This window comes from Drosophila eugracilis, unplaced genomic scaffold (assembly GCF_018153835.1).
Source record: "Drosophila eugracilis isolate 14026-0451.02 unplaced genomic scaffold, ASM1815383v1 contig_1197, whole genome shotgun sequence".
In the NCBI taxonomy this organism is placed as follows: Eukaryota; Metazoa; Arthropoda; class Insecta; order Diptera; family Drosophilidae; genus Drosophila; species Drosophila eugracilis.
In genome coordinates, this window is record NW_024571981.1 from 2918001 (window position 1) to 2940623 (window position 22623).

At 40.2% G+C, this 22623-nt stretch overlaps 7 protein-coding genes and 1 long non-coding RNA gene across 12 annotated transcripts; 4 read left to right on the top strand and 4 right to left on the bottom strand.

Moving 5' to 3' along the window:
- Nucleotides 1-128: 128 nt before the first annotated feature.
- Nucleotides 129-3089, bottom strand: LOC108103069 (apoptosis inhibitor 5 homolog). The gene is made up of 7 exons (XM_017208413.2): nt 2885-3089; nt 2637-2798; nt 1954-2487; nt 1686-1886; nt 1419-1621; nt 1174-1360; nt 129-1112 (listed from the first exon to the last, which is right to left on the bottom strand). The coding sequence occupies exons 1-7, from the start codon at nt 2951-2953 to the stop codon at nt 849-851; spliced, it is 1620 nt and encodes a 539-aa protein (XP_017063902.2). The 5' UTR covers nt 2954-3089; the 3' UTR covers nt 129-848.
- A 184-nt stretch (nt 3090-3273) lies between these two features.
- LOC108103086 (conserved oligomeric Golgi complex subunit 5) lies at nt 3274-5918 on the bottom strand. 2 transcript variants are annotated; one of them, XM_017208440.2, is made up of 4 exons: nt 5858-5909; nt 5167-5790; nt 4043-5113; nt 3274-3988 (listed from the first exon to the last, which is right to left on the bottom strand). In XM_017208440.2, the coding sequence occupies exons 2-4, from the start codon at nt 5770-5772 to the stop codon at nt 3410-3412; spliced, it is 2256 nt and encodes a 751-aa protein (XP_017063929.2). In that variant the 5' UTR covers nt 5773-5790; nt 5858-5909; the 3' UTR covers nt 3274-3409. The 2 variants fall into 2 exon arrangements, with proteins under 2 accessions (XP_017063929.2, XP_017063928.2); XM_017208439.2 differs by having other exon boundaries at nt 3275-3988; nt 5167-5805; nt 5858-5918.
- A 97-nt stretch (nt 5919-6015) lies between these two features.
- LOC108103084 (ragulator complex protein LAMTOR3 homolog) lies at nt 6016-6645 on the top strand. The gene is made up of 2 exons (XM_017208437.1): nt 6016-6163; nt 6222-6645. The coding sequence occupies exons 1-2, from the start codon at nt 6120-6122 to the stop codon at nt 6550-6552; spliced, it is 375 nt and encodes a 124-aa protein (XP_017063926.1). The 5' UTR covers nt 6016-6119; the 3' UTR covers nt 6553-6645.
- A 98-nt stretch (nt 6646-6743) lies between these two features.
- LOC108103083 (glucosidase 2 subunit beta) lies at nt 6744-9145 on the bottom strand. 3 transcript variants are annotated; one of them, XM_017208436.2, is made up of 3 exons: nt 9073-9145; nt 7983-9005; nt 6744-7921 (listed from the first exon to the last, which is right to left on the bottom strand). In XM_017208436.2, the coding sequence occupies exons 2-3, from the start codon at nt 8998-9000 to the stop codon at nt 7278-7280; spliced, it is 1662 nt and encodes a 553-aa protein (XP_017063925.1). In that variant the 5' UTR covers nt 9001-9005; nt 9073-9145; the 3' UTR covers nt 6744-7277. The 3 variants fall into 3 exon arrangements, with proteins under 3 accessions (XP_017063925.1, XP_017063924.1, XP_017063923.1); XM_017208435.2 differs by having other exon boundaries at nt 7983-9017; nt 9073-9137; XM_017208434.2 differs by having other exon boundaries at nt 7983-9123.
- A 233-nt stretch (nt 9146-9378) lies between these two features.
- Nucleotides 9379-10423, top strand: LOC108103048 (mitochondrial inner membrane protease ATP23 homolog). Its single transcript, XM_017208362.2, has 2 exons — nt 9379-10091; nt 10150-10423. The coding sequence occupies exons 1-2, from the start codon at nt 9441-9443 to the stop codon at nt 10348-10350; spliced, it is 852 nt and encodes a 283-aa protein (XP_017063851.2). The 5' UTR covers nt 9379-9440; the 3' UTR covers nt 10351-10423.
- A 129-nt stretch (nt 10424-10552) lies between these two features.
- LOC108103049 lies at nt 10553-11232 on the top strand. The gene is made up of 2 exons (XM_017208363.2): nt 10553-10688; nt 10815-11232. Exons 1-2 carry the CDS (start codon nt 10628-10630, stop codon nt 10856-10858), a joined length of 105 nt encoding a protein of 34 aa, XP_017063852.1. The 5' UTR covers nt 10553-10627; the 3' UTR covers nt 10859-11232.
- Nucleotides 11233-11423: 191 nt separating this feature from the next.
- LOC108103082 lies at nt 11424-11704 on the top strand. Its single transcript, XR_001772203.2, has 2 exons — nt 11424-11493; nt 11549-11704. It is a non-coding gene; the product is annotated as an uncharacterized LOC108103082 (long non-coding RNA).
- Nucleotides 11626-22384, bottom strand: LOC108103079 (villin-like protein quail). 2 transcript variants are annotated; one of them, XM_017208431.2, is made up of 7 exons: nt 21903-22384; nt 14556-14765; nt 14294-14496; nt 13321-14233; nt 12234-13253; nt 11967-12164; nt 11626-11901 (listed from the first exon to the last, which is right to left on the bottom strand). In XM_017208431.2, exons 1-7 carry the CDS (start codon nt 21927-21929, stop codon nt 11788-11790), a joined length of 2685 nt encoding a protein of 894 aa, XP_017063920.2. In that variant the 5' UTR covers nt 21930-22384; the 3' UTR covers nt 11626-11787. The 2 variants fall into 2 exon arrangements, with proteins under 2 accessions (XP_017063920.2, XP_017063919.2); XM_017208430.2 differs by lacking the exon at nt 21903-22384 and adding an exon at nt 16843-17349.
- Between the last annotated feature and the right edge of the window lie 239 nt (nt 22385-22623).

A 22623-nucleotide genomic window follows, 5' to 3' on the forward strand; every position in this document is an offset into this window, starting at 1 on the left:
CTATATTGGAGAAAAATAAGTCCTCTTTCGTTTTTTGATTTTGAAGAACAATCCATTGAGCACCCTCTATCCATTTTCCTTTTGCCTGAACTCCTCGTTACCAATTAATAAATAAAACAAAAATTTCATGCAGTTTAATGTCGCTTTTATTGAATTCAAGAAATGTAAGTGATTTTTGCTGACTTGCATCTTTACGTGCTACAATTGTTGATTTGATTACATGTTAAATAAAATCTAATAGGTTTCAAAACAAAAACTCGATTTAACAAACATTTCATTTGTTTGCAAATCATTTTCTTCAAATCGGGAAACTAATTTTTCCACAGACTTGGAACTTTCTTTTATAGATTAATATTGAAGAGCTTGTTCAACTGGTTATCGTTATAATCTTATATTTATGCATTTGACAGAATCGAAAGTGGAACGTGATCTAAATTCAAAACGATGCCAAAGCCCCCCATCTTTTTTAGGAAACGAATGGAGGCGTGGCGTAGTTTCGAGAATTTCACGGAAAAACATTTTTCACGAAAATAATAAAAGCAATGACGTGAGTGTATGAGAATAATGTTTGTTGTAATAATTGCATTTACTTTCCATGAGAATAAATTGCGCTGAAAAGGGACGAAAGGGAGAATGTTAATTTGAAATCGGAAGTCGTACTTACCCATCAGCTTCTGGGAACGTTCTTGTTTATGTTAAAATGTTTACATGCTTTGTTGCAGCATGCTTTCAGTATTGTTTATTCTGCACGTATCCAATCTCTGGTTGTTTTTTTATGTTTACGGACTAGGGACAAACCATTCAAGTGAAGTACTCGCTGCTGCTACTCTTCCTCTCTTATTGTTTACTTAGTATTTGTTGAAGCGACGATTCCTGTAGCCTCCTCCTCCTCCACCGCCGCCGCCACCACCACCACCTCGTTGTATCGTCCGATTGTTTTTGCCGTAGTTTTGGTTCACCTTGTTTGAGTATTTTCCAGATGGTGGCGAGTAGAACTTTTGTTCGTTGGAAGCCCGCGCCTTCTTCTCTGGCTCCTGATCCTTTTTTTCCTTCCCATTGGCAGCAGCTTTTTCCCCAAAAGTGATGGGTGCATGGCGCTTGCCAAGCTTTGTCTAAATGTTTAAAGTTGTTTAAGAGGTTTTTTGGTTAACATGTTAATATAAACAGCCTTACATTTTTTGGCACAATCCAGGACAGCACAATATCATGTTTGAATATGGGCGGTGAGTGGAATAAATCACGTATTAATACGTTGATGTTCGATGTAGTCTTCAGCGCTGTCTGCTTTAATTGGTTCTCCTCCGTCTTTAACTCCTCCCCAGTCTTGCCCTTCAGCGCCTCCTCCAACTTTTTAATATATCTGCATTACATTATTATATTTAGTTATAAAGAAGTGATTTAATGCATTCAAAACATACCCCTGTGTTCCCCTGGCTAGATATTGCAATCTAGCTCGAAAGTCTTTTAGCTTCTCTGCATCCTCGACAAAACTTAAACTATTTGGATGATTCTTTCCTAGCGTGTGCAGAGCGTACAGAAGACATTCCGCGTGTGAAAATTGAAATGAGGGCGGGGTATCTCCCAGATCCTCAACGCTCAGCTTCGGCAAAGGCATGTATTCCTGGAAAATAAATATATTGTCTGTCTTAATCTAGTTTCGTTTATGATTTGTCAAATAATCCTACCAGTAATACATGATAAACTGCATTAATACGTTCGCTGGCATTCTCCAGCTTGTCTGTGTAGGTTATCATCTCGGCGAATACTTTCAGTAATCTAAGTTGAATTTGATCTTGCGACACTGCAGTGGCGATCATGTTCCAGGTCTTGATGGGCAGCAGTTTATCGCAAACGTGAGCCACAAAGGCTGTCGATTTAATGGTTTTCTACATAAATGGCAACAGATTAGATTTATTTTTATAGGAAAGTAGCAAAGAAATATATAAAACTTACCGAAAAGTAAGGTGCCGCTGCAGTGGCGCACTGTATAAATCGCTCAACGACCTCATCATCGACGGCAATTATGTCAGTATCTGTGTTATTGAGCTCCGCCTGCTCCGTTGCCAGCTTAACGAGCTCAGCGTGTCCGGTGATGGTGCTGCCTAGTTTGGTCGCACCCAGAATCGTCATGCATAGATGAAACTCATCAGCAGTGACGTCCTGCAGCGCCTTTTTGATCTCCTCCACGACGTAGTCCTCGATTTCCTTGGTTATAACTGTGGGACCCATGGTCAGCAACTTGGTTGCAATGAACTTGAGGCAGCGCTCCCTTGTCGTCTCATCCCCAGTGGCTATTTGTTGAAACAATCCAGTGATAGAGCTCTTTGTATCCAATTTAATTATAGCCAATAGCGAGTTATTGACCTGCTGCAGTTCCATAGCATCGTCGAGAGTCAGAAGCTGGGCCAGAGTGTCGCCCACTCGGATGGTGGCGTCAGCGTTTCCCTGGCAAAGTTTTGGTAAATCTTTGATGGCCTGGCGTCGGATCTAAAGGGATGAAAGAAGGTTAATGTAAGCGAGTGGGTATTATTCAATGTGAAAATATCAAAATGAAATTAATGGATAGATTGAGGTAAAACTATGTAACTTATTATTTCTTAGAGTTAAGCCTAAAGGTATAACAGGGCTCTACCCACCTGTGTGTCGTCATCTTCGCATAAATCAAACTGTGCATCGATAGCTGTGTCGGCCAAATCCGGAAAGTGTTTGAAGAAGTTCCCGATGAACTGAGACGCCAAGCGCTTTTCCTTCGATGATCCCTTTACGGCTTTAAGTATCTCTTTATATTCATCCACATGCTGCAAGAAAATGAAATATATATAAAAATATAAATATATATGATATACCGTTTTTTTTTCCGGCACGTTTTGCAATGGCGGCTTACCTCTGATATTTTATCGCCCGCCTCCGACAGAATCTCATAGCATTTGTATAATCGCTCTATGTTGTCCATATTCGTGGTCGATATTCTCTATTTTGCAGCGTTTCGAAGCGTCCTGAGTTAGTTTTGCAACTTTTTATATTAGGTTTAAAAGATTGACGTTCGTTTCTCTATAGTTTTCACGTTGCAAACAAAATGGAGAGCTGTAGAGTGACCAAATCTGACGACTCTAAAAATCCACTTACTGTCAACGCAATCGGTAGCTATCGATATATTACCTTTTAAAAATTGAATTATATTAAGCGATTAATATGTAGAGAAAATATTTAGTTAGAAATAATTGAAACTAAAAATTCGTTAACCGCAATTTTTTAAATTTTGTAGAATTGTTTATTGTTAATTGAAACTAATTTTTGTAAATATAAATTGATTTTTTTTTTCGTCAAATTGAAAATCTTGGACTTGTTATGTATATTATAAATAAAGTAAAACTTTTACATAGTTCTAGTTAGAAATAAAATTTAATATTTATGGAATTGCCTTTAAGGCCTGTTCGAAATACTCCACCATCATGGGATACACTTCGTCGTATTGCTGGATATTCTTACGTCTGGCATTATCCCGATACCGCTGCAATGCCCCCGAGATCAGCTCCAGCTTTTCGCGTTCCGCCGTGTGTCCATCCAGCCATTCAATCAGACGTTCGTTGGACCAGTTTGCCGTGGTATGTGGTGACTGCAGGTCCGCTCCAGCGTGTCCAAAGAGCAGCAGCAACACAATATAACTGGGTACAAGGGAATCCTCCCCGATCGTCTGCTTAACCAGCTCTTGGGCCGTTTGAACGATCAGCAGGGACATGGCCCTTAGCAGACGAGAAGGCTTGCCAAGCTCGGCGAGATTGGGACAAAGAGGTTTCAAAGCTTGCTCCATGTGTTGGCAGTCCTGCTTCAAACGCTGTCTTCCCGCAGCACTCAATGGACGCAGTATGCAGACGTTGTGAAGGAACAACTCGATACATCGCTTTGCTAGCTCGTGACCACATTTCGTAGTCATCTGTTTGTCATCAAACAGAGCTATGTGATGCGACCAGGACCGATTGACAAACTCCTGAGAGATGAATAATAATAATGGCAATGCCTAACGATGCGAAATTCCACTCACCTGCAGTTCCTTCATGTACATCGAGGGACCCGTCGTGGAGAGCCTTTCTGTGTTCAATCCTGGCTCCCTGTGCATACTCAATATGATGATGCTAATGGTCGTAATGATCGACTCCATGATTTGTTGCAGAATAGTTCCAATCAGCAGATCAGCCTGCTCCAGGGAGCGAGATATACACTCCCTAGCTGTTCCCGGAGTTTTCTCAAACTGCACTTGAAGATCGCTGAGCATGCGACGCACTGAATCCTTATAGTAGTAAAGGACATTCGCCAACTGTGTGTTTTGCTGCTGCTGCAAGTTGGGCAGATCCACAACTTGCTTGGAATCAGCTCCCAGTTTAATTTGAGCCTCTAGTTTTGTACACAATTCCTTTCCACAAGCAACGAAAACATTCGCTATGGAATTGGTGAGACGTGAGTCGATCAAAGCAGCGCTCAATTCGGTGGAAGCTACACGAATAAAGTTATCCACGGTTTCGTTGCCAGGCAAATCCACTCCCGCCAAACAAGCCTTGAAGTTGGCAGCACACTTGCTAACGTAACCCACTTCCAGAGGAGCGAATAGCTCATTGTCAAATTGAAACTCGCCATTCAGGCGCTGTTCCAAGCCACGAGCGGATGTGAGAAGCTTCGATAGCCCTTCTTGGAGCGTCTGAGTTACATGCTGGGGACATTCGTCAAAGGACTTCCGGAGAAGCTGCTGAACTTGCTGCCAAAAACGCTGTGGGATACACTGATCCGATGACTCTGATGTATAACCAAATTGGTTGATGTGTTCCAGAGCCGTCTTAAGCAGCTTGATCTGTGTGCACGTCTCGAAGAGTTCATCATAAAGCAGCCAGTCCACAGATTTCCAGAACTTGGCTCGAAAATTCTGGGTGGTTGTCAACTGGGGAGTTTTCCCTGGTCCCCTCGAGGGAGTTGGTTTGCTGACGTTATGCGTGGGTGACTTGTTTAGCACGGAGATGTCATTGCCGGCAAAACACTCCTTGAGCGATTGGTCCATGTCGGCGATAAAGGTCGCGAGTAGGTTCTCTAGGGATTTTTCCAGGGTATTGAAGTTCATGAAGATCTGTATGGTTACTATTTTAGTTTCGTGCTCTATTAAATGCTATATTAACCCACCTTCAAAGCATTAACTACTTGGTTTTGATTGCGCTCCTGGAGGCCAGTTACCAGCTGCATCTGCGTGAGATTTCTTATTTTCTGACCCGAACTCATGACATAAGCACGATCTTGCTGAATAAATTCAATGTCCTTGAGCTCCTTGTCCTCGATGAGTTGTCCCAGCTCAAAGTGCAGTTCTGCCTGCCGCAGGACATCCTTGGTCCCCTTCAACTTGGCCGTTAGGGTCAGCAGTGTTCCAGCCGAGCGAAGAAGGTGGCTGACATCATGCAAGCGACCGAGCACCTGCGTTTGGTTCTCCACCTGCTGGTATTGCGAGTCCACCTGGCTCTTCAGCCGATGACCCGTCTCCCTAACTCGTTGCACATCCTCAGCCAGCGTATTTAGAGCTGCATCGAAGCGTCCTGCGTGGGTGGCCTGCTGAAGAAGTGCCCCGTGTTTATCCCGCACCTGCTGGTGCAGTTCCTCTTTGGTATTCTGCAGTTGCTTTGACAACTCCTGGATCTGCTGGCCAATGGTTAGGTGCGACATGGATGCGGTGTAATCGTCATCATCTGAAGCCGCCGTATTTGGGGGTTTTACAGCACCCGGATCACCAGTTACCATGGTTGAAAAGGGTTTTATCTATTGGAATAAGAACTGAAAACTTCTATAACTTTTCTATTTCAACTAAATCAAGCTATTTTATTACAAACAAAAGGTTTTTATCCACGCAACCAAAAGCGACTTCCAATCGATAACTTATGTAGAGGCGTGGGTGGAAATTATTTGGGGGTTTGTTATTGTCTGTTATACAATTTAAACCCCTTGAAACCACGTCTTTGTAATGTGCACTTATCGATAACTTAATCAGCTGTTGCTCAGTTTGTTTTGTGTAAATAATTGGATGTGGAGGAAAAACTTAATTATATTGTCCTCTGTTTCCTCTGTTTTAACACTTCCTCACGATCTCCATGTCGGACGACATCAAGAAGTATTTGGATGGCTTGTTGCAAAAGTATATAAGGCATTAAAAAGAGTTTTCCGGATATTATTGGTTGCTTTTTCTTAAAAAGGGTCAGCGGCCTATACGTGATTCAGATAACGGATCGTGATGGAGTACCCCTCCTTCGGGTCAGTCAGGAAAAGAACGTGGACTTCGCCCTGATGCCCTCATTTATACCCACATTCACCACTGCCTGCGACCAGGCGAGCAAACTGGGTTTGGGCAGGAACAAGACCATCATCTCCATGTACTCCAATTACCAGGTGGTCCAGATGAACAAATTGCCATTAATTCTGACCTTTGTGGGTGCCGAGAACTGTAATACGGGTCACATCCTCGCTTTGGAGCACCAGGTGGATGGCTATTTGGAGGACATAAAGCTCGCTGTTACCGAGGCATAGAATTAATATATACTGTAATTTGCATATTTTTAAAGATTACTAAATGTTTATACCCTATTGAAAACTAAATGAATAATACTTTATATAACTAAACATTTTAAGAAAGTGGAATAGTGTATAATAATCTAGAAATTTTTACTATTTCAGCGCCCCATATTATCGACTGTTTCAAAAACAAATTTCAAAAGTACGAAACATTGATACTTTATTCAAAATGAATTGCAAATTTCAGTTTAATTCCTGCTTATAGAGAAGATTGTAGGATCAACATTGTCGCCATTCATTTACCATTTATCTATACGTTTTTTTCATTACAATTTCAAAATTTTTTGTGCTTTAAAACAATAATATCGGGTAACAGAATGATTCTAGCATATTAATACTTGTTCCACAAATTTAGGAATGTCTTTAACAAAAGTATGACATTTACTAAAACACATACCAGAACTTTCATTCGCTTGGACAATCAATATGCTCTTCTATATATTTTTTTTTAAATACTAGGTGTTTATTCAGAATGAAACTTCATGTACTTTTTGCTTAAATGCATACACTGAATTAATTTGCTACAATTCTTCTTGATGATTTTCCTGCTGCAGTTTGGGAATGATCTCGACAAAAATTAATATTCTCCTTTAAGACTAAAATACAATCCCCAAATCTCTCATCTTCGTATGCCTAGCACACACATTTTTCTTCGGCTCATCCTTGATTGATTGATGTTTTCAGAGTTCGTCGTGTAGGTTTTCTGACTCTGCCTGGAAAGCTTCGCTATCGCAGGCGGCGGGTGTCTCGAACTCAAAGTAATATTCACAGCGATTTGGTTCGCTGACGGCAGTGATCTTGGGTTCCAGAGCGCAACTTATGTTTATAATGGCTGAACGACTCGGACCATTCCAACAGCCGGCTCCGTTGCTGTACTTTTGCTGCGAATACTTCTTAGGCTCTCCAATCCATTTATCCCAACGACCCAGTGTTGTTTCGGGTCCTCCACTTCGTGACTTCTGAGAAGCACGATCGAAGGGGCACAGGGTGTAGACATACTCCCGATCCTCAAAGTTGTAGCACTGACCGTCATGCACAGCCCACTCCTCGGTCAGACCGTAACCCTTGCTATTCTGGTCGTCAATTTCCTTAACCTCCTGCTCAATCTCGCGCAGACTGCGTTCAACTTCCTCGAGAGCATTTCGGGCCTCGTTGGCTTGTTGGATCAAGCGCTGCGTTTCAGGGTCGTAATTTGGAGGTGGCACGTCCTCTACATCCGGAGAAGCCTCGCCTACGCCCACATCGGGTTCCTCGTCGTCGTATTGATCTTCTTCGCCCTCTTCGTCAGCTTCGATATCTTCCTCACCAGCGAGATCAGCTTGTTCTGTACGATAAATAAAATTTGAATTTAGAAACCATAACCTTTTTTGAAAAGCCATTCTAACCTCCGCTTAGCTGTGGCGGTGTTGGCTCGATAGCTTCAGTGGAAGGCTCCGCCTGTTCAACTTTTGGTTCTGGGACAATTTCCTCCGGCTGTGGCGGCTGGAATAGACCGTCGGCCAGCATAGCCAGGGGTTTTATTTTTGGCCAAGCTAGAGTGACGAACGCATCCAAATCTACACGCTCGCGCTCATCTAGGAAATATTTGGCCTCCTCCACAGTAACCACACCGTTGCGATCTCTATCCAGGTTCATGTCCACCATTAATTCGGTGACCTCAACGAAGCCATCCTTGTTAGTGTCAAAGCGTGTGAAGCTGAGAGAAGCCTCATGGCGCATCTGTTGTGGCTCTTGCTCCGCCTGTGCAGTCTCTGCGTCCAACTCCCGTTGCTGTTCCCTAAAGATTTCAATGGCCTCCGATTCTAGAGCCTCGGCGTTTTTCTTAAGTTGCTCCTTTTCGGAGCGCAGGATCTCCTGTTCCTTGCGTCGTTGGTCTAGCTCAAGTCGACGAGATTCCCTTTCAGCCTTCATCTGCTTGCCGCGGGTTATCATCTCCTGGCGTCGTTCCGCTCCTCGTTTGTGTAGCTCGGCCGTATTTCGTCTTTGGACAGCAGCCGCTGCTCCAAGTTCCAGGCATGTATTTGGGCATCCAACCACCTGTGACTCATCGCTGCCGTCGCAGCAGTCACAGATACCGTCCTGCACCCGGGAGCTGGGTATATCCAGAGGCTGGTGGCCCTTGTTCAAGCAATGGAACTGACCATTTCGACAAGCGGAGGTACCTGGTTCATCGCTTCCGTCCGCACAATCGCAGTAGTCGTCGTTGATTTGTGAGAAGGGAATGGTCCGGCTGCCATCTAAGCAAGTCCAGCTATTGTCTCCAGGCTGCGGATGGTACAGTGAAGCCTTGGCCAGTGAAACTCCCAAAGGACGTGGAACTTCACTAGCAGAAATTGCATTCAGGAATAGTAAGGCCACTACAACCGGTATTAGCACCATTTGGCTCAGTCCCAAGCCTTGCATTTTATCTGTGATTATTGCTACTCTTAATTAATCTCCTAATTTCAGGCGGTCTCCGTTTTCTGTAAATCTTACGTGGAATTTGCTATGGTTTTTTACGAGTCGTAAAATGCCGGTGCAGCACTATCGATGGCAGTAAAGACATCTATCGATAACAGAACACAGAGGCGCATTAAAAAATTATAAAGGGGGTCATCGTATCTAGAATATTTAGTAATATTATCTCAATATATATCTCAAAATAATTTTGAAAAAAAAATCCATTTTAATTTTTAATTTTGATAAGTTAATTTAGCTTTGTTCTGTGAAAATTCGATTTCCTGAGTTGAAGCACCTGTAACCCTCTGAAACGCAAATAAGTTCGAATAGGTGTGGCAACGCTGCAAAATCAGCTGCCGGTTTGTTATTTAACATAAGTAAAGGAGCAAAAAACCCATAAAAACATGGAATTTCTGACTAAAGTGTGGGCCAAAGAGGCAACAACGCCTGTTGAACTGGAAGCTGCCATCGGCACAGCGCAGAATAAGACAAATACACAGCCAGAAAAAGCGCCGGCAAATAAGGAATCCTCTAAAGAAACAATTACTACTACTCCAAAGGATTGGGGTTATGACTTATATCCGGAACGGAGGGGTGAAACCTTCAAGCCCAAGTGGACGAAGGTATTGTTTGGGATGGAAGGCCAAGAGAACATTGATCGCTTCAAGTGCGAAGAAAATGTCTATTGGTGTGTTAAAAACGGCCCGCTAGTAAAATTAATGATGGGAGCCCTGAAAAGTTCCGGTTGTCCCATTGATCTGCGCCGACACATCTCCTGTGAGGTTTGTGATCCCTCCGTCACCGGTGGTTACGATCCCAAGCTCAACCAGATCGTTGTCTGCCAAAATATGGCCAAAAATAAGAGCATGGTCCATGGAGTGCTTACCCACGAAATGATTCACATGTTCGATTATTGCAATAACGATATGGACTTCCGGAACGTTGACCACCTGGCCTGCACGGAAATCAGAGCGGCAAATCTGGCTCATTGCTCCTTTTTGAGTGCCATGTTCCAAGGAGATGCGTCGCCGTTTAATGTTAAAGAAGCACATCAGGTGGGTTTTATATATATCCCCTATATACCTATATTTAATATTTTGAATTTTATTCCAGAACTGCGTCAAATCCAAAGCGCTGGCCTCAGTGCTAGCTGTACGTAATATAAGCAAAGCAGATGCCATTGCAGCGGTGGAAAGAGTTTTCCCCAAATGCTATGCTGATTTGGAGCCCATTGGTCGGAGAATCCGACGCAATTCCACAGATCAGCAGAAAGCCTACATGGAGGCACCCATGTACGGCTATGATGTTTATTAAATTGTTATAAATGATTTTGTTTTTTAGGTACTTTTACAAAAAAGTTAAATAAAACTATGTTTTAAGCTCTGCACATTTTGAATGTCAATCTGCCAGACGGTTTTATATTAATAGTTAAATTGTTTGTTATTAATTAAATTATGCACGATTAGCCATGAAAATGTTTCATGTTCGTAAGTTAATTTTATTAGCTATATCACTGACTAAATCGTATATAAAACGGACGATAAAGTCGAATGTTTTTAGTGTATGTTTTAAGAGCGAAAGAGCCTAAATCATGGAGGATTGTGAAATCATAGGAATGATTTTTGAAATGATTGGAGATATGCTGTTCGGCTGTAAGTTGGAGGATATAGGATATATATATAGTGGAATTGGATAAGTAATATAAAAAAAAAGGATTTCAATTACTACTCAAAAAAATAAAAAGGAAAAACCTTTTAAAATCGAAATTACTTTTGCAGCTGACAGCTCTTCTGATGATGACTACGACTCTTCGAGCACTTAAAATGCATACCTAAAATTACCAGGATATTTATAAACCATAAACTTAATTCAAGTAATAAAATTAATACAGCTGAATAATAATAATTAACCTTCAAAATAAAAGCTATAAATACAAGCAAATTTGTTAAAGAACTAAAGTTAAATATGGACTGCTGTGAGCTGCCGGAAATATTTTTAAGTTTCCTCAACGACCTCTTCTTCTCGGACATAAGTACAACGTTTTTATATAATATATAATAAGTAAATATAATATCATTCTCTTTTTGTTTGTTAAGCTGACGAGGAATACTTCGGTAATTACTACGATAACTGAAATTGATAAATAATCCGGCATTCGTGATGTAACAAAGTAAATAAATTAGATATGAGCATTTACCTTTAAAAGCTTTTCAATAGGCATATAAAATATTTCCTGTATTGTTTTGACCCAAATCATGCAATCGTTTTTGACTCGAATTAAGTTCGAATTGGTCGACCGTTTTGGTCATGGCTCATTAAAGGGTGTTCGGGTCAAAACCGCTCTCGATCGACATTGCTATTGTATTTGGTTACAAAACGTTAAGCACACCGGATCAAATATGTTTTGGGATCTGCTCGGTGGAATTTTTGAGTTCATTTTCGGACTTTTATTTCCCAGTAAGTTTTTTAACAACAGAATATTTTATTGGTTTTGATTTATTTTGTTGTTTAGGTTCTGGGAGCGGAGACGAGCCAGATTCTGAGGAGGTGGAAACCACATAAAGAACAAAAAAATAATTTTTATACGTGTTTTTAATTGTAAAAGTTCCATGTTTTCGCTTTATTATGTCTACGTGTGTTTATATTTAACATAAATTGCTTCAACAGCTACTATTTCTTTATAGTATTCTTAAAAAGTGAGGATTATGTACAGTGCGCTCTCATTATGCGCATTTTAACAAGTTGCGAAGCTTAAAACAATTTGAACTGTTTTTTCAGCTCCATTTTCTTCCATTTGGGCAGCTCGTCAAATTCATAAAATGACATTTTAAAAACAGATACAAAATCATCATGAGTGAGATGAACCTATAGTGAAAAGATCGTAATTAGTAATTATATTATATATAGAAATTAATGTTTGATAGACCAACCTCTCTCTTTAGGGGATTTATTTCTGGTGGCAGCATGTCCATCTCCTGGATGAGAACTGTCAGTGGATACTTTTTATGACCATCAAAGTCCTTCTGTCTGTTGTTTAGAATCAGTGCTGATCCGTCATTTGCTGGGCTACATGTAGTGGGGACTTCGTTTCCCAGATCCTTACGCATTTTCTCGTAGGAAAGGAAGTTCTGAAATTATAAAAAATTTATATAATTAAAATTTTTTTTAATTTTAAAAAGTTGTATCTGCACACATACCTTTCCATATTCGTTTTGCCAGCACTCGAAGAATCCTTTAAAGACATTTGGTTCCTGGAACTGTCTGACCACGGCCAATGCTGTAGCCGACCTGCGACCGAATGGAGCATTCTGCACATAACTCTGGGCAATGGCTGTGTAGCGCTCTTGGTTTAGAGCCTGTGATCCCAACCAGACGTAGGTGAGGGTTCCAGTGTCCAGAATATACGTGCAATCCGAACTGAGATCCTGCTGATCGAAACCAAGAATTTCCTCGTACCGCAAGGAACTCTGTTGCCACCAGACCATAAAAAGCTGAACAGGAGGTCTCGGCTTACACGGAACACTGGTGTTCAAGTAACAATTGTTGCTCAGAGTGGGCGATAGGTTTCCACCATTGGAGCTACCATTGCACATACTACCAGCCCCACTGCTGCTGCTTGTGCTACTGGAGCACGAGTTCCCATTTCCATTGATCACTAGAGTTTGATTGAAGTACATTGCCACCGATTGCCAAAACTCCTTGCTTTCCTTGCCTTCGAGGACCAGTGAGCTCTCCCCCAGCAGAGCTCCCACCGATTTGGCCATCTCGCGAGCGTCTCCCGTGCTACTTTGACCACACCATACCCAAACATGATTTGTTTTGATCACATAGCAATCTTTGGAACTGATCGACGAAAGGGGAGTCTCCTCCACAGCCTTAGCATTGTAACTAGCATCTCCGTAAACCTTAAGCAGAAACGTATCCAGTAACACATTACTTTTCAGGTCACCCAAACTTGAGCTCCCATTATAAAGCATGTCGCTGCGCTGACCTCGCATAATAATTAGTTTCCCCTCGAAGATCTGAAGGAAGTGCGGCGGCTCATCGAACTCATAAAGCTGGACGAACATCCCTGGCTCCTTGAGAGCATCAAAACTGGCCTTGGCAAACTTGTCCGCCCGGGAAATTGATTCCGCCGAAGCCTCCGAGCCATTCCATTGATAAATGATGGTTTTAATACCAACAGAAGCCAAGTCCGCAGGAACTACAGTGGCGCACTACAGGATAGAGGAAGAAAAAGTTAATTTTAAAATAATACAAAAAGTAATTCATTATCATTCTTACCTGCACACTGTACTTGACCACATAGCTTGCATTGGTGGTGAAAACCACCGTCTTAGAAATGGGAACCTCTTGCACCTGATCTCCCCAGATGCGATATACTATCCTTTCACCCCTGCCATCATCGACGAGCTGTGTATCAGCAGCCATCTTAGGACGTTCACATAGAGAATGGGCATCCAGCTTTCCGAACTTCGTGGACACTGGTTTGTGGCCCCTAGTATTCTCCTGCCACACGTTTAACCAATTGGCAAAGAGACGCTTGAACTCGACTGGCTCGTGACCTTCCAAAACCCGCACCACCAGAGTGTTATCCGGATACTTCTTTTTCTTTACAAAAGCCCGCCCATTTCCCATCGCAGAAAGGGCATCTGCTTGCGGAGCTTGAGCGCCCACCCACATCCAAATGCTCTGACCGTAATTATCCAGCAGGTACACACCATGGGCATCACTCAGATCATCTTTTGCTGGCATGCCGACATCCAATTGATCCAGATGCAATCTTCCCCGTTGGTTGCACTTGTAGATTCGGAATTTATTGCTGTTGTAGTCGGCGTATTCGCTGACCAACTGGCTGGCCTGGCAGACAATACGTTTCTTTAGTGGAAGCAGGGAGTTCCACAGCTCTTTATTCTGCTGTGACATGGCCTGTTCGTAACCATCGTCTACAATGGTGATAGGAGATCCTGAACAGTGCTTTTGAACCCAGGCCAGGGCACTTCGACGCTCAATTCCAGAACTAGAGCGACCAATCCACACAAAGATCAGGCTTTCCGTTTGCAGGACCATTATATAATCCGAGTTGAAGTGAGACCAATCAATGGTGGCCAACTCAATGGATCGCAACCATTTGCGGGCGTGCAGTTGAAAGAGTCGTGGCCTCAAAGCAGCGTTTATCAGGGCTCCGGATCGAACGCTATAAAGATTACTTGATTATTATCATTCTTATATCTTTAAATATACCTTAAAAACTTACTCGTAGCCCTTTTTGAAGTAAGAAAGAAATCTGGCACTCTCCAGACTCTGAGTCTCCCGATATATAGAAGATACATTTGCCAGATACGAGTCCAGCTCCTGGATTTTGTGCACCACATTGGAACGATTCTGTTCGCTGACATTCTTTCCCAACCAATAGTGAATATATCGCTCCAGAACCACATTTGGCTTCTGTTCGCGTGTCTATAAGAATGCAAATAGTCATTAGCAATTTAGTTTTACACGTTAATTAAGGTACCTACGATAGTTTCGTGATTGGCGTAATGTCCAGACAAACTAGCTGCGTAGATAATGTAGGCACAGTTATCGTAGAAGGTTCCATACAGCGATCTGGGTACAGCCTCCAGACGATCTTCGTCAATTTTCCAAATGGCAAAGGTTATTGCATTTTTAGCCACCTTGCGAAAAGTGGCATCCACTTTAAGGTCTGGAATGGTGTTGGGACGGACTTCCTGAAATTTGTTAGTAATTATAAGATTAAAGTTTTCTAAAACATATATATATATAATATATTTAAATTAAGTATATGTAAGTAAAACAAGTTACTTGTACATTTTGAAGCAAATGAACTAAGCCCCCCTGGAGATTCAGGAGTTCATGCGGTAAGCATGTATCGTAATTCCAACAAATCGAAAATTTCAGGTTTTATTAAATGAAATTTTATCCGCAATTATCATTCCGTGTTCCCATTTTCCCTGGCTGGTGACAATGGCAGTTTGTTCGAACAGCATTTGGCAGGACATTAAACACCTTTCAAACGATCGCCAATTGTTGCTGTCATGAGACAATTTTCAAACCCCAAGGATAAACGCAAAAATTTTACAAAAAAAATACATTTTTTATTAGCAGGAGAAAAAATGAAAAAGCGAAACCTGTCTGGAGAAGTGCTCTGCATCCAATTGGAGGCACAAGTGATAGTGAAAACCAAAAGTGAACAGAGGCGGGCGTGAACCACATCTAACCACATCGGTGTGGTGCAGCCAGTTTTTTGTTGCCTGCTGTCGAACATTAAGTTTTTATTTATTTATGGAACGCAGCAAGGTGGAAAGTGGTTGCCAACCATTGGGTGCATATACATATATATATTGAGATATATGTACTGCATCTTCATCTCGATCTTGGCTAACGGTTTGGGGTCATTAGGCTGCCGTTGGCTAATTAATGTTTTGACTCTAGAGCCATTTCATTTGGACGCCGTGTGTAATCATACACTGGCGTGCTCAGTGACCAAAAACAAGTTCATGCTTCGCCTGGCAATGCTTTGTGTTACTCCCACAAAATGACATTTTCATGGAAATCACAATAATAATGACTGGCTTTTTCTGAGCCCAACTCATAAATAAGCAATGCATAAAATGCGCTGCACACATAACATGAAAACATTTTAATTGTCGCCTGCAAATGGCGAAATAACTCGGATTACTTTAACTCGAGTTGAGTTAACCAGGTTTTTCCTCTGTCTCTCCTCTGGCATTATGATTGATTGATCTTCATTGTTGACAAGCGAACTACATTTGTCATGGGTCTCACCAATATCAAAATAAAACTGGCACAAGTAAATTTCTTTTGCCAACCGCAAAAGTAAATATAAGTTTATAGCGAAAATTATAGTAAGCCTTTGTTTTTTTGAGTTAATGGCCCCCAAGAGACTTTCACAGCTGCCAATTAGCGACATTAATCTAAGCGAAAGCTGATTGATGAAATGTTCTGAATAGAATGTCAAAAATAAATTTAGATAACCATCTATCTTAAGTGAAGCTTGGCGCGAAAATCAAACGACAGCTTTATTGTGGTAAATTTATAGTTTTCTTTGGGTAAAGCAATTAACTTGATGGATGAAGCTGAAAAGTTTAATTGTTGTCCATCGATTTCAGCTTCGGTAAATTTAGAGCAAAGTTTTACCACAAAAGTCTATTTCAAAAGCCATAAAAGAAAGTGTTTTGACATTAAGTTGCCCTTAACAGTTAAATGGAAGTCTGGACTCGTAACTCAAGTTTTAAATGCAGGTCGTTTTAAAAAGAGTTAACGATAGTACTTCTTTTTAAATTTAACTAAATTATTCCTCTACAAGCTTAAGGATTAAATATTTTCAAATCATAAACATTTTTAAAAATTTAATCATCTTAGCAGGATTTACTAAAGATAGTATTTCTTTATAACAGCAACTAATTTATTTCTTTACCAGCTTTAAGATTTTTAATTCATAAACATTTTTGAAAATTGAATCATCTTAGCAGGATTTAATTTTTAGGAAATTCATACATAATTGCATGTGAAATTTCCTTGAGAAAATCTATATTCATTTTTCCACTAACAAATTTCAACAAATTTTTACAAGACCTGGGCAGACACCATCATCAGAAACCAAATTGATTGTAATTGATAAACAAATAATCGTCAGCTCGTAATTAACAGCTGAAACTGGCTAAATAAACTTGTCCAGGCCGAAGATCGCGGGAAGATTCAGGTAAATATAAGAGAACTGATTGGAGAGATTCGCGGTTTGAATAATGAAAAGCCTGAAATTACCGTTTCTTTTGGTGACAGCGATAGCTCCATGTTGTTCGGTTAGGAGGGGGGGCTCAATAAGCCGCGGATGTATCTGTATCTGAAAGATACTGCAAAGCTGCCTTGAACTAGTTTTGTTTCTTCTTTCAAATTGATGGCAATTCCAATGGAAGCCGGCAAAAGCGCGGCTCAAAGTGAAATCCTTGCGAGTTTTTCCAGTGCTTTTGAAAAGCGAATGTCGCCGCACACTCACTTCATACACACACGCAGCGAAATTGAAAGCGAAGCGATGGATCTTTTGATCAAAAATAATTTTTAAAATTTAGAATGGGAATATATGCATATCCCAAAAAACTGATCCGAAATAAAGTACAAATTGAAAGTAAAGCCAAATGTTAGGCTGGATTCGATTCGATAAGGTTTCGGATTCGGTTTCCCGACTCTCGCAACTCGAGTTTTTCCTTTGATATTTTTCCGAGACTATTGCGACGCGTCTTTGCCACCAGAAAGCCAACTGCAGACTGGTTGCCACGAAATGCTGCGCTCCAAGTTTATGGCCAGGCCAGCATCGAGCATCGGGCCAAGAGCTCCGAGCCAAAAGAGCAAGTGGGAAGCACTGACTGTGACTCAGAAATGAATGAAAATTATCAGTTAGATTGTCGGTTTTTCTCTCCAACCTTTTCCAAGCGAACTGCCTGAGAAAAAGCAGAAAGCGCAGCGCGTTTTGTTGCGGTTTCTTTGCCGTTTCTTGGTCTGGGTCTTGGGCCAACGGAACCTGGCTCTAGGCAAAAGGCCAAGAGGAAATGCTGGCAAAAAGGTCTTAACAAATTCTTTCGGGGTGTTTGCTAATTCTTTTCATTAGCTCTCTGCGGGTTAGTATTTACTTTGAAGTTGGTATTAGGGTTCTATTAGCTGAGTGAGAAAGTTAGTTTGTCTGAGGTAATTTTGAAATTTGGGTAATATTCCTTCATAAAGTTGCAAATTTATCAGGTTATCAGTAACCTAGTTTAGTCTCCAGCAAAAAATATTTATTTTTCAAATTGTCAATTTCAGAATAAATAAATGTACCTGGATCTATATATAGTTCTTGAAACAATATAAAAGGTATATATACAGAATATATATTAAAATTTCTAAGCAATCGAAAGAGCATAGAATCTTCGCTTCTTGTCTAGCCAATGACTCTTTCCCCGCTGACTCCACACTTTTCTGCACTGACATTCTCCACAGGCAATCAAGCACAAACAGAGGAGCAAGGTAAGACGAAAGAGACATCTATATCGGTGTTGTATATACTCCATCGATTTGCATCTCTCGGGTTTCCTACGGCTTTTGTCAACCGAACTGACGCGCTCGACTGGCTTGAGTCTTCACTTTTATGATTTATGCTTAGAGACTGACAGACGGGCATTGGCCATAATCATTAACAGCCATAGTAGGATTTGGTAGACTCAGAGATTGAGGATGAGAAGTCATGACTAAAGACAGCAAACACCCCCGGGTTCGAGCGAGGAAAGTGGTCAAATTATTTCGGGGGAATAATTTGGCAGCGATTTGTTTAACAATTCAGAGCCGCCAAGTTTCGGCTCAATTAAGTCAAAAATGTTTTGTGTATGACTCGGTAATGAGTCGAAATGGTTTTCCAGTGTGTTCCAAAGCGTGAAAGAAACTAATGGGTCTGGCCCAGAGAACCGTGTATCTTTGTATCTGGGTATCCACGTATCCGCATCTTGGCAAGACAATACTTTGCCTTTCAAAACACAACTCTCTTTGTTGTCCAAGTTTCATGTTTCCTCCATGTTTTTCCCCCCAACTCTGGCCAACTCAAAACTCTGACAAGTTCAATCAACCGTTGAGGTTGAGGCGTGAACTGGGGAAATGGCGAACGAAAATATCAAAAAACTAAAAAATGAAAGCAATTGTAAATGAAAATGTAAATTGTAAATGTACATAGATGCGAAATGCAAAGCATTTTTCCAGCTGAAAATGTGCGACTTTTAGCATGATGAAAAATGCAATTTACGATTTATGATAATTACACACGTCAACCCGCAACAAGACAAACGACTAGGCAATTGACTTTTCCTTTTTAAACCCAAAAAAAAATAACAATAACAACATAAAGTGCAGCAAACAATTTGATTGTTTGCCTTTTGTTGCGGTTCGAAAACGCCAAACACATTAAGACCATTTTGTGGCCACACGCGACATTTACGTAAAGTCTGGAAAAACGTCTGAAAAGCCCACGATAATGCAACATCGTCTTGTGGCATTTTCATTTTCCGCAACTGCCAACGGGAAACGGGCCGGCAAATGTACCGCTTTGGACGTTTTTTCTTCTGTTTTTCTTCTTTTATTGTTTTAGTTTTCCTCTAGCAGTGGTTGCGACGATGTATCTTTGCTCTTTTCCAGGCTTTTCATTAGACACAACTGAAGATGGACAAGGAATTCTGCAGCTTCTTAGTGTCTTCGGGCTAAAAACAGGCCACATTAATTGCCAATCGATCCAGATCCAGACCAAACAGCCAGCTGACGCCTCTTAATGGGAGCCCACTGCTCTTCTGGCAGTTTTGGCAATGATCGATTTATGGCTACGTTTGCAAAAAGCAGAGGTGTTATAAAAATGGGAGCCTGCACTTTACTTTGAAAAGCACTTGATGAAAAATCACGAACAGTTTAACATGCTTCACAGCTGATAAAGTCATAAAAGAAACCATTAAAATGGTTTACTATTTTTCACAAATTTGGCTTGACTTTTACATAACTGGTTTTTGGACGACTAAACAGTTAAGTAATAAAGCTATAAAAGTTACAACATCCTAAAGCTAAGCAATGTCTTTTTCGTTCTAAATGTCTAAATGACATCTAAGAAACATTTGGGTTTATGTATTTATATTATGAATTGGTATTATCAAAACTATGTTAATAGAACGATTTGACTATATAAGATATACTTTTATAATAAATCTAATTAAAAATAGACACCTTAAGTTAAGCAAATGATTTTGTTAGATTTTAAATGAAAGTAATATTAAATAATTCATGCACTGAATGAAACACTAAAATTTGAATACAAAAGAAATATTCTTCCATTATAATAATTTTAAATTACATTCTTAATAGAACACCGTATAAAATTAAAATAAAATAAAAAAGAAATAAAATAATTTATTACATTTTACAAAAAGTTTTTCCATTTGTAATTGTTGTAAAAGAAGGTCATTTAATCTTCGCTCTTTAAATTGCATTTTTTCCAAAAAGAAAGCCAGCCTTTTATGAGGCCAAATAACGAAGGCAGTTCGATTGGTAAAAGCTAAATATCAATAACAATAACAGGTGTTTTGGCTGGCAGTGCTTTTGATTTAGCATTAATAAATGGTTAATTACCCGAGATAGGCGGGAACAAAGCTGGAGACTACAAATCATAATAGTTTTGAAAGGCGTTCAATCTTTGAATTGAAAATCGAATTGGATTTTCCTCCGGTGCAATTGATTTGCTGCAAATTTCACGAAGTTGCTACCGCAGATGTTGTTTTCCTTTATTTTTTCTGCGGTTTTTCTTTTTTCTTTTCTTTTGTTTCTAATAGTAATAACAATTTGGTATTGTAAGCTTCCCACGCCAAAAAAAATAGAAAACCAAAAGCCAAAAGCTAGAGTGTGGGTGAATTTAACACGAAGAGTTCGAAATAATTTCTTCATTGAATTCGGAGGGAGTGAAAAGTTGGACAACAATTGCGATGGAAGCTGAGCATTTGGGAGTTATAAACAAGCAAGCAAACGCCGCCTAACGGTTATTTAACCGTTACTTAACATGCAATTAACCCGGCGTTAAATACTTAAAACAAAAAACTGAATAATGCAAATACATACATATAACCAGATTTCGTTCGGGTTCAGCTGCGCTGAGATAATCTCAAACGCAGATGTGCTGCAATATAATAACTTTCTAACTAAGGGGTCATTCGTCTTAATTATCACACGGACTTGGGAAAAAGCATTTGCTTGGAAATTCATTAGGCAGGCCCTTAAAAGATAGTCGGGCTTAATCATATAGCCTCTGAAACACTGTCCATTGACCCATTTGCATTTGGCCAAGTCCAAGATCCAACTGAAATTAGTGGGGGAAAAGGCATATAAACATAAAGAAAGCTGCGGATGGGCTTGAACTAAGAGTGTTGCGGAGAAATTATTCCCACCTTTATGGGTTTGTTTGTTATTCCCTTTCATGGGCTTCGTGTTTATGCGTAGTTCTCCCAAGATCTTGTTTCTGACATTTAATCGCCGGAAGCCATCTTCAAGCATCTCCAGAAGTCTGCTTAATTACGGCTAATCTCTTTTGGGTCACCATTTCTTAGGGATCTCCAGCTGGGCTTCTGATTCACATTCAAAAAGATAAATCCATTTGCGTTGTGCATTTCATTAGTTTTGGTTCGAGTCCGTTCAAATTGGTTTACCATTTCCCGTATTATAATTTATTTTTGTTTTGAATTTGCCAATTAGACACGTCTCTTGTCTGCCGCTTGTCTTCCACAGATGTGGTAAATTGGAGCCACCATTATGTTAGATTGTGTGGAACGGGAAACTCTACTATCTTTGGCTACTCTGATTCATTTGTTTGTCATAAAGCTCATTGTTATTCTCGGAAGAGTAGTGATATTATAATTAATTGATTTCCAGATACAAGGTCGAAGGTATTGTTTTGTTATCGAGAAGATACCTTGATAAATTTGATAATACTTAATTAACTATTGATATTGAGGGAACTATATACATAAGTGAATCATATGGTTTAATAGGTAAATGGTAACCGAATTTAAAGGATATATGTATTATTGTTAAACATACTTTTTAATTTGAATATAGTTTTGAGCACAAACAACTGTTTTAAAAATTCGCAACTGAATTGTGGTATCGATTAGGAAACATCTATGACTTTCGTTATCGAAATCTGCATCAATTGAAATTTCCAAATGTATCTGCAATCGAAAGCTCCGATTTCCAAAGTCACTTACCGCATAAACGCTTAATTAATTACTTCGCGCCATAAAACGTGTATAAACCATTAATTAATTTGCACTCACCTGCTTGATGAAATTAAACGGCGGCATTTTGTGGTCCAATTTGCGGCTGCTGCAATGCAAATTTATTTATTTGTTCCTATTCGCTGTGTGCGAGTTTCGAAAAGTGCAGCAATTGCAGTTGTTGTTGCAACTCCAAAGTTAAGCAATTTAATTAACTTTTTCGCACTTGGGCGACTATTTGTTGAGTTTATTGCTGTCACCTCTTTGGCATTCGCTTTATTTGGCCGCCTTTTTTATTTGCAATTTGCTTTCGCGCGCCTCTTCGCGCAATTTACCGTTAGTGGAGGAAAAAGAGAGCGCCTGAAAAGTGATAACGCGTTTTTTGGCACTGTTTCTTTTCTTATTTTTGCGCACTTTCAAAACATATTAACCCGAATTAACGCCAAGCGGAAGCAAAACAAAAGGATATATTCGTATTCGGTCGCTGATCTGTCGCTTTAACGCTAAACTTAACCCGTGAAAAGTCGGCTTACGACTGAACGTGAAAAACTTCAATTGTAGCGGTCCGATCGTACGTACATATTTACATACATATATTTATGTTTGCTTTATATACTTACTACATGAGTTTTGTATGTATGTTTCTCTGCCGGCGTCAGTGAATGTGACCCTTTCAAGTTCCACTTTGACCATGGCCAACTTTTATTTGGAGTATGCTCGACCATTGGACAGTTAGGATAATTACGCTTACTTAGTTAACAATTACAAGTGTTTGTTCGCA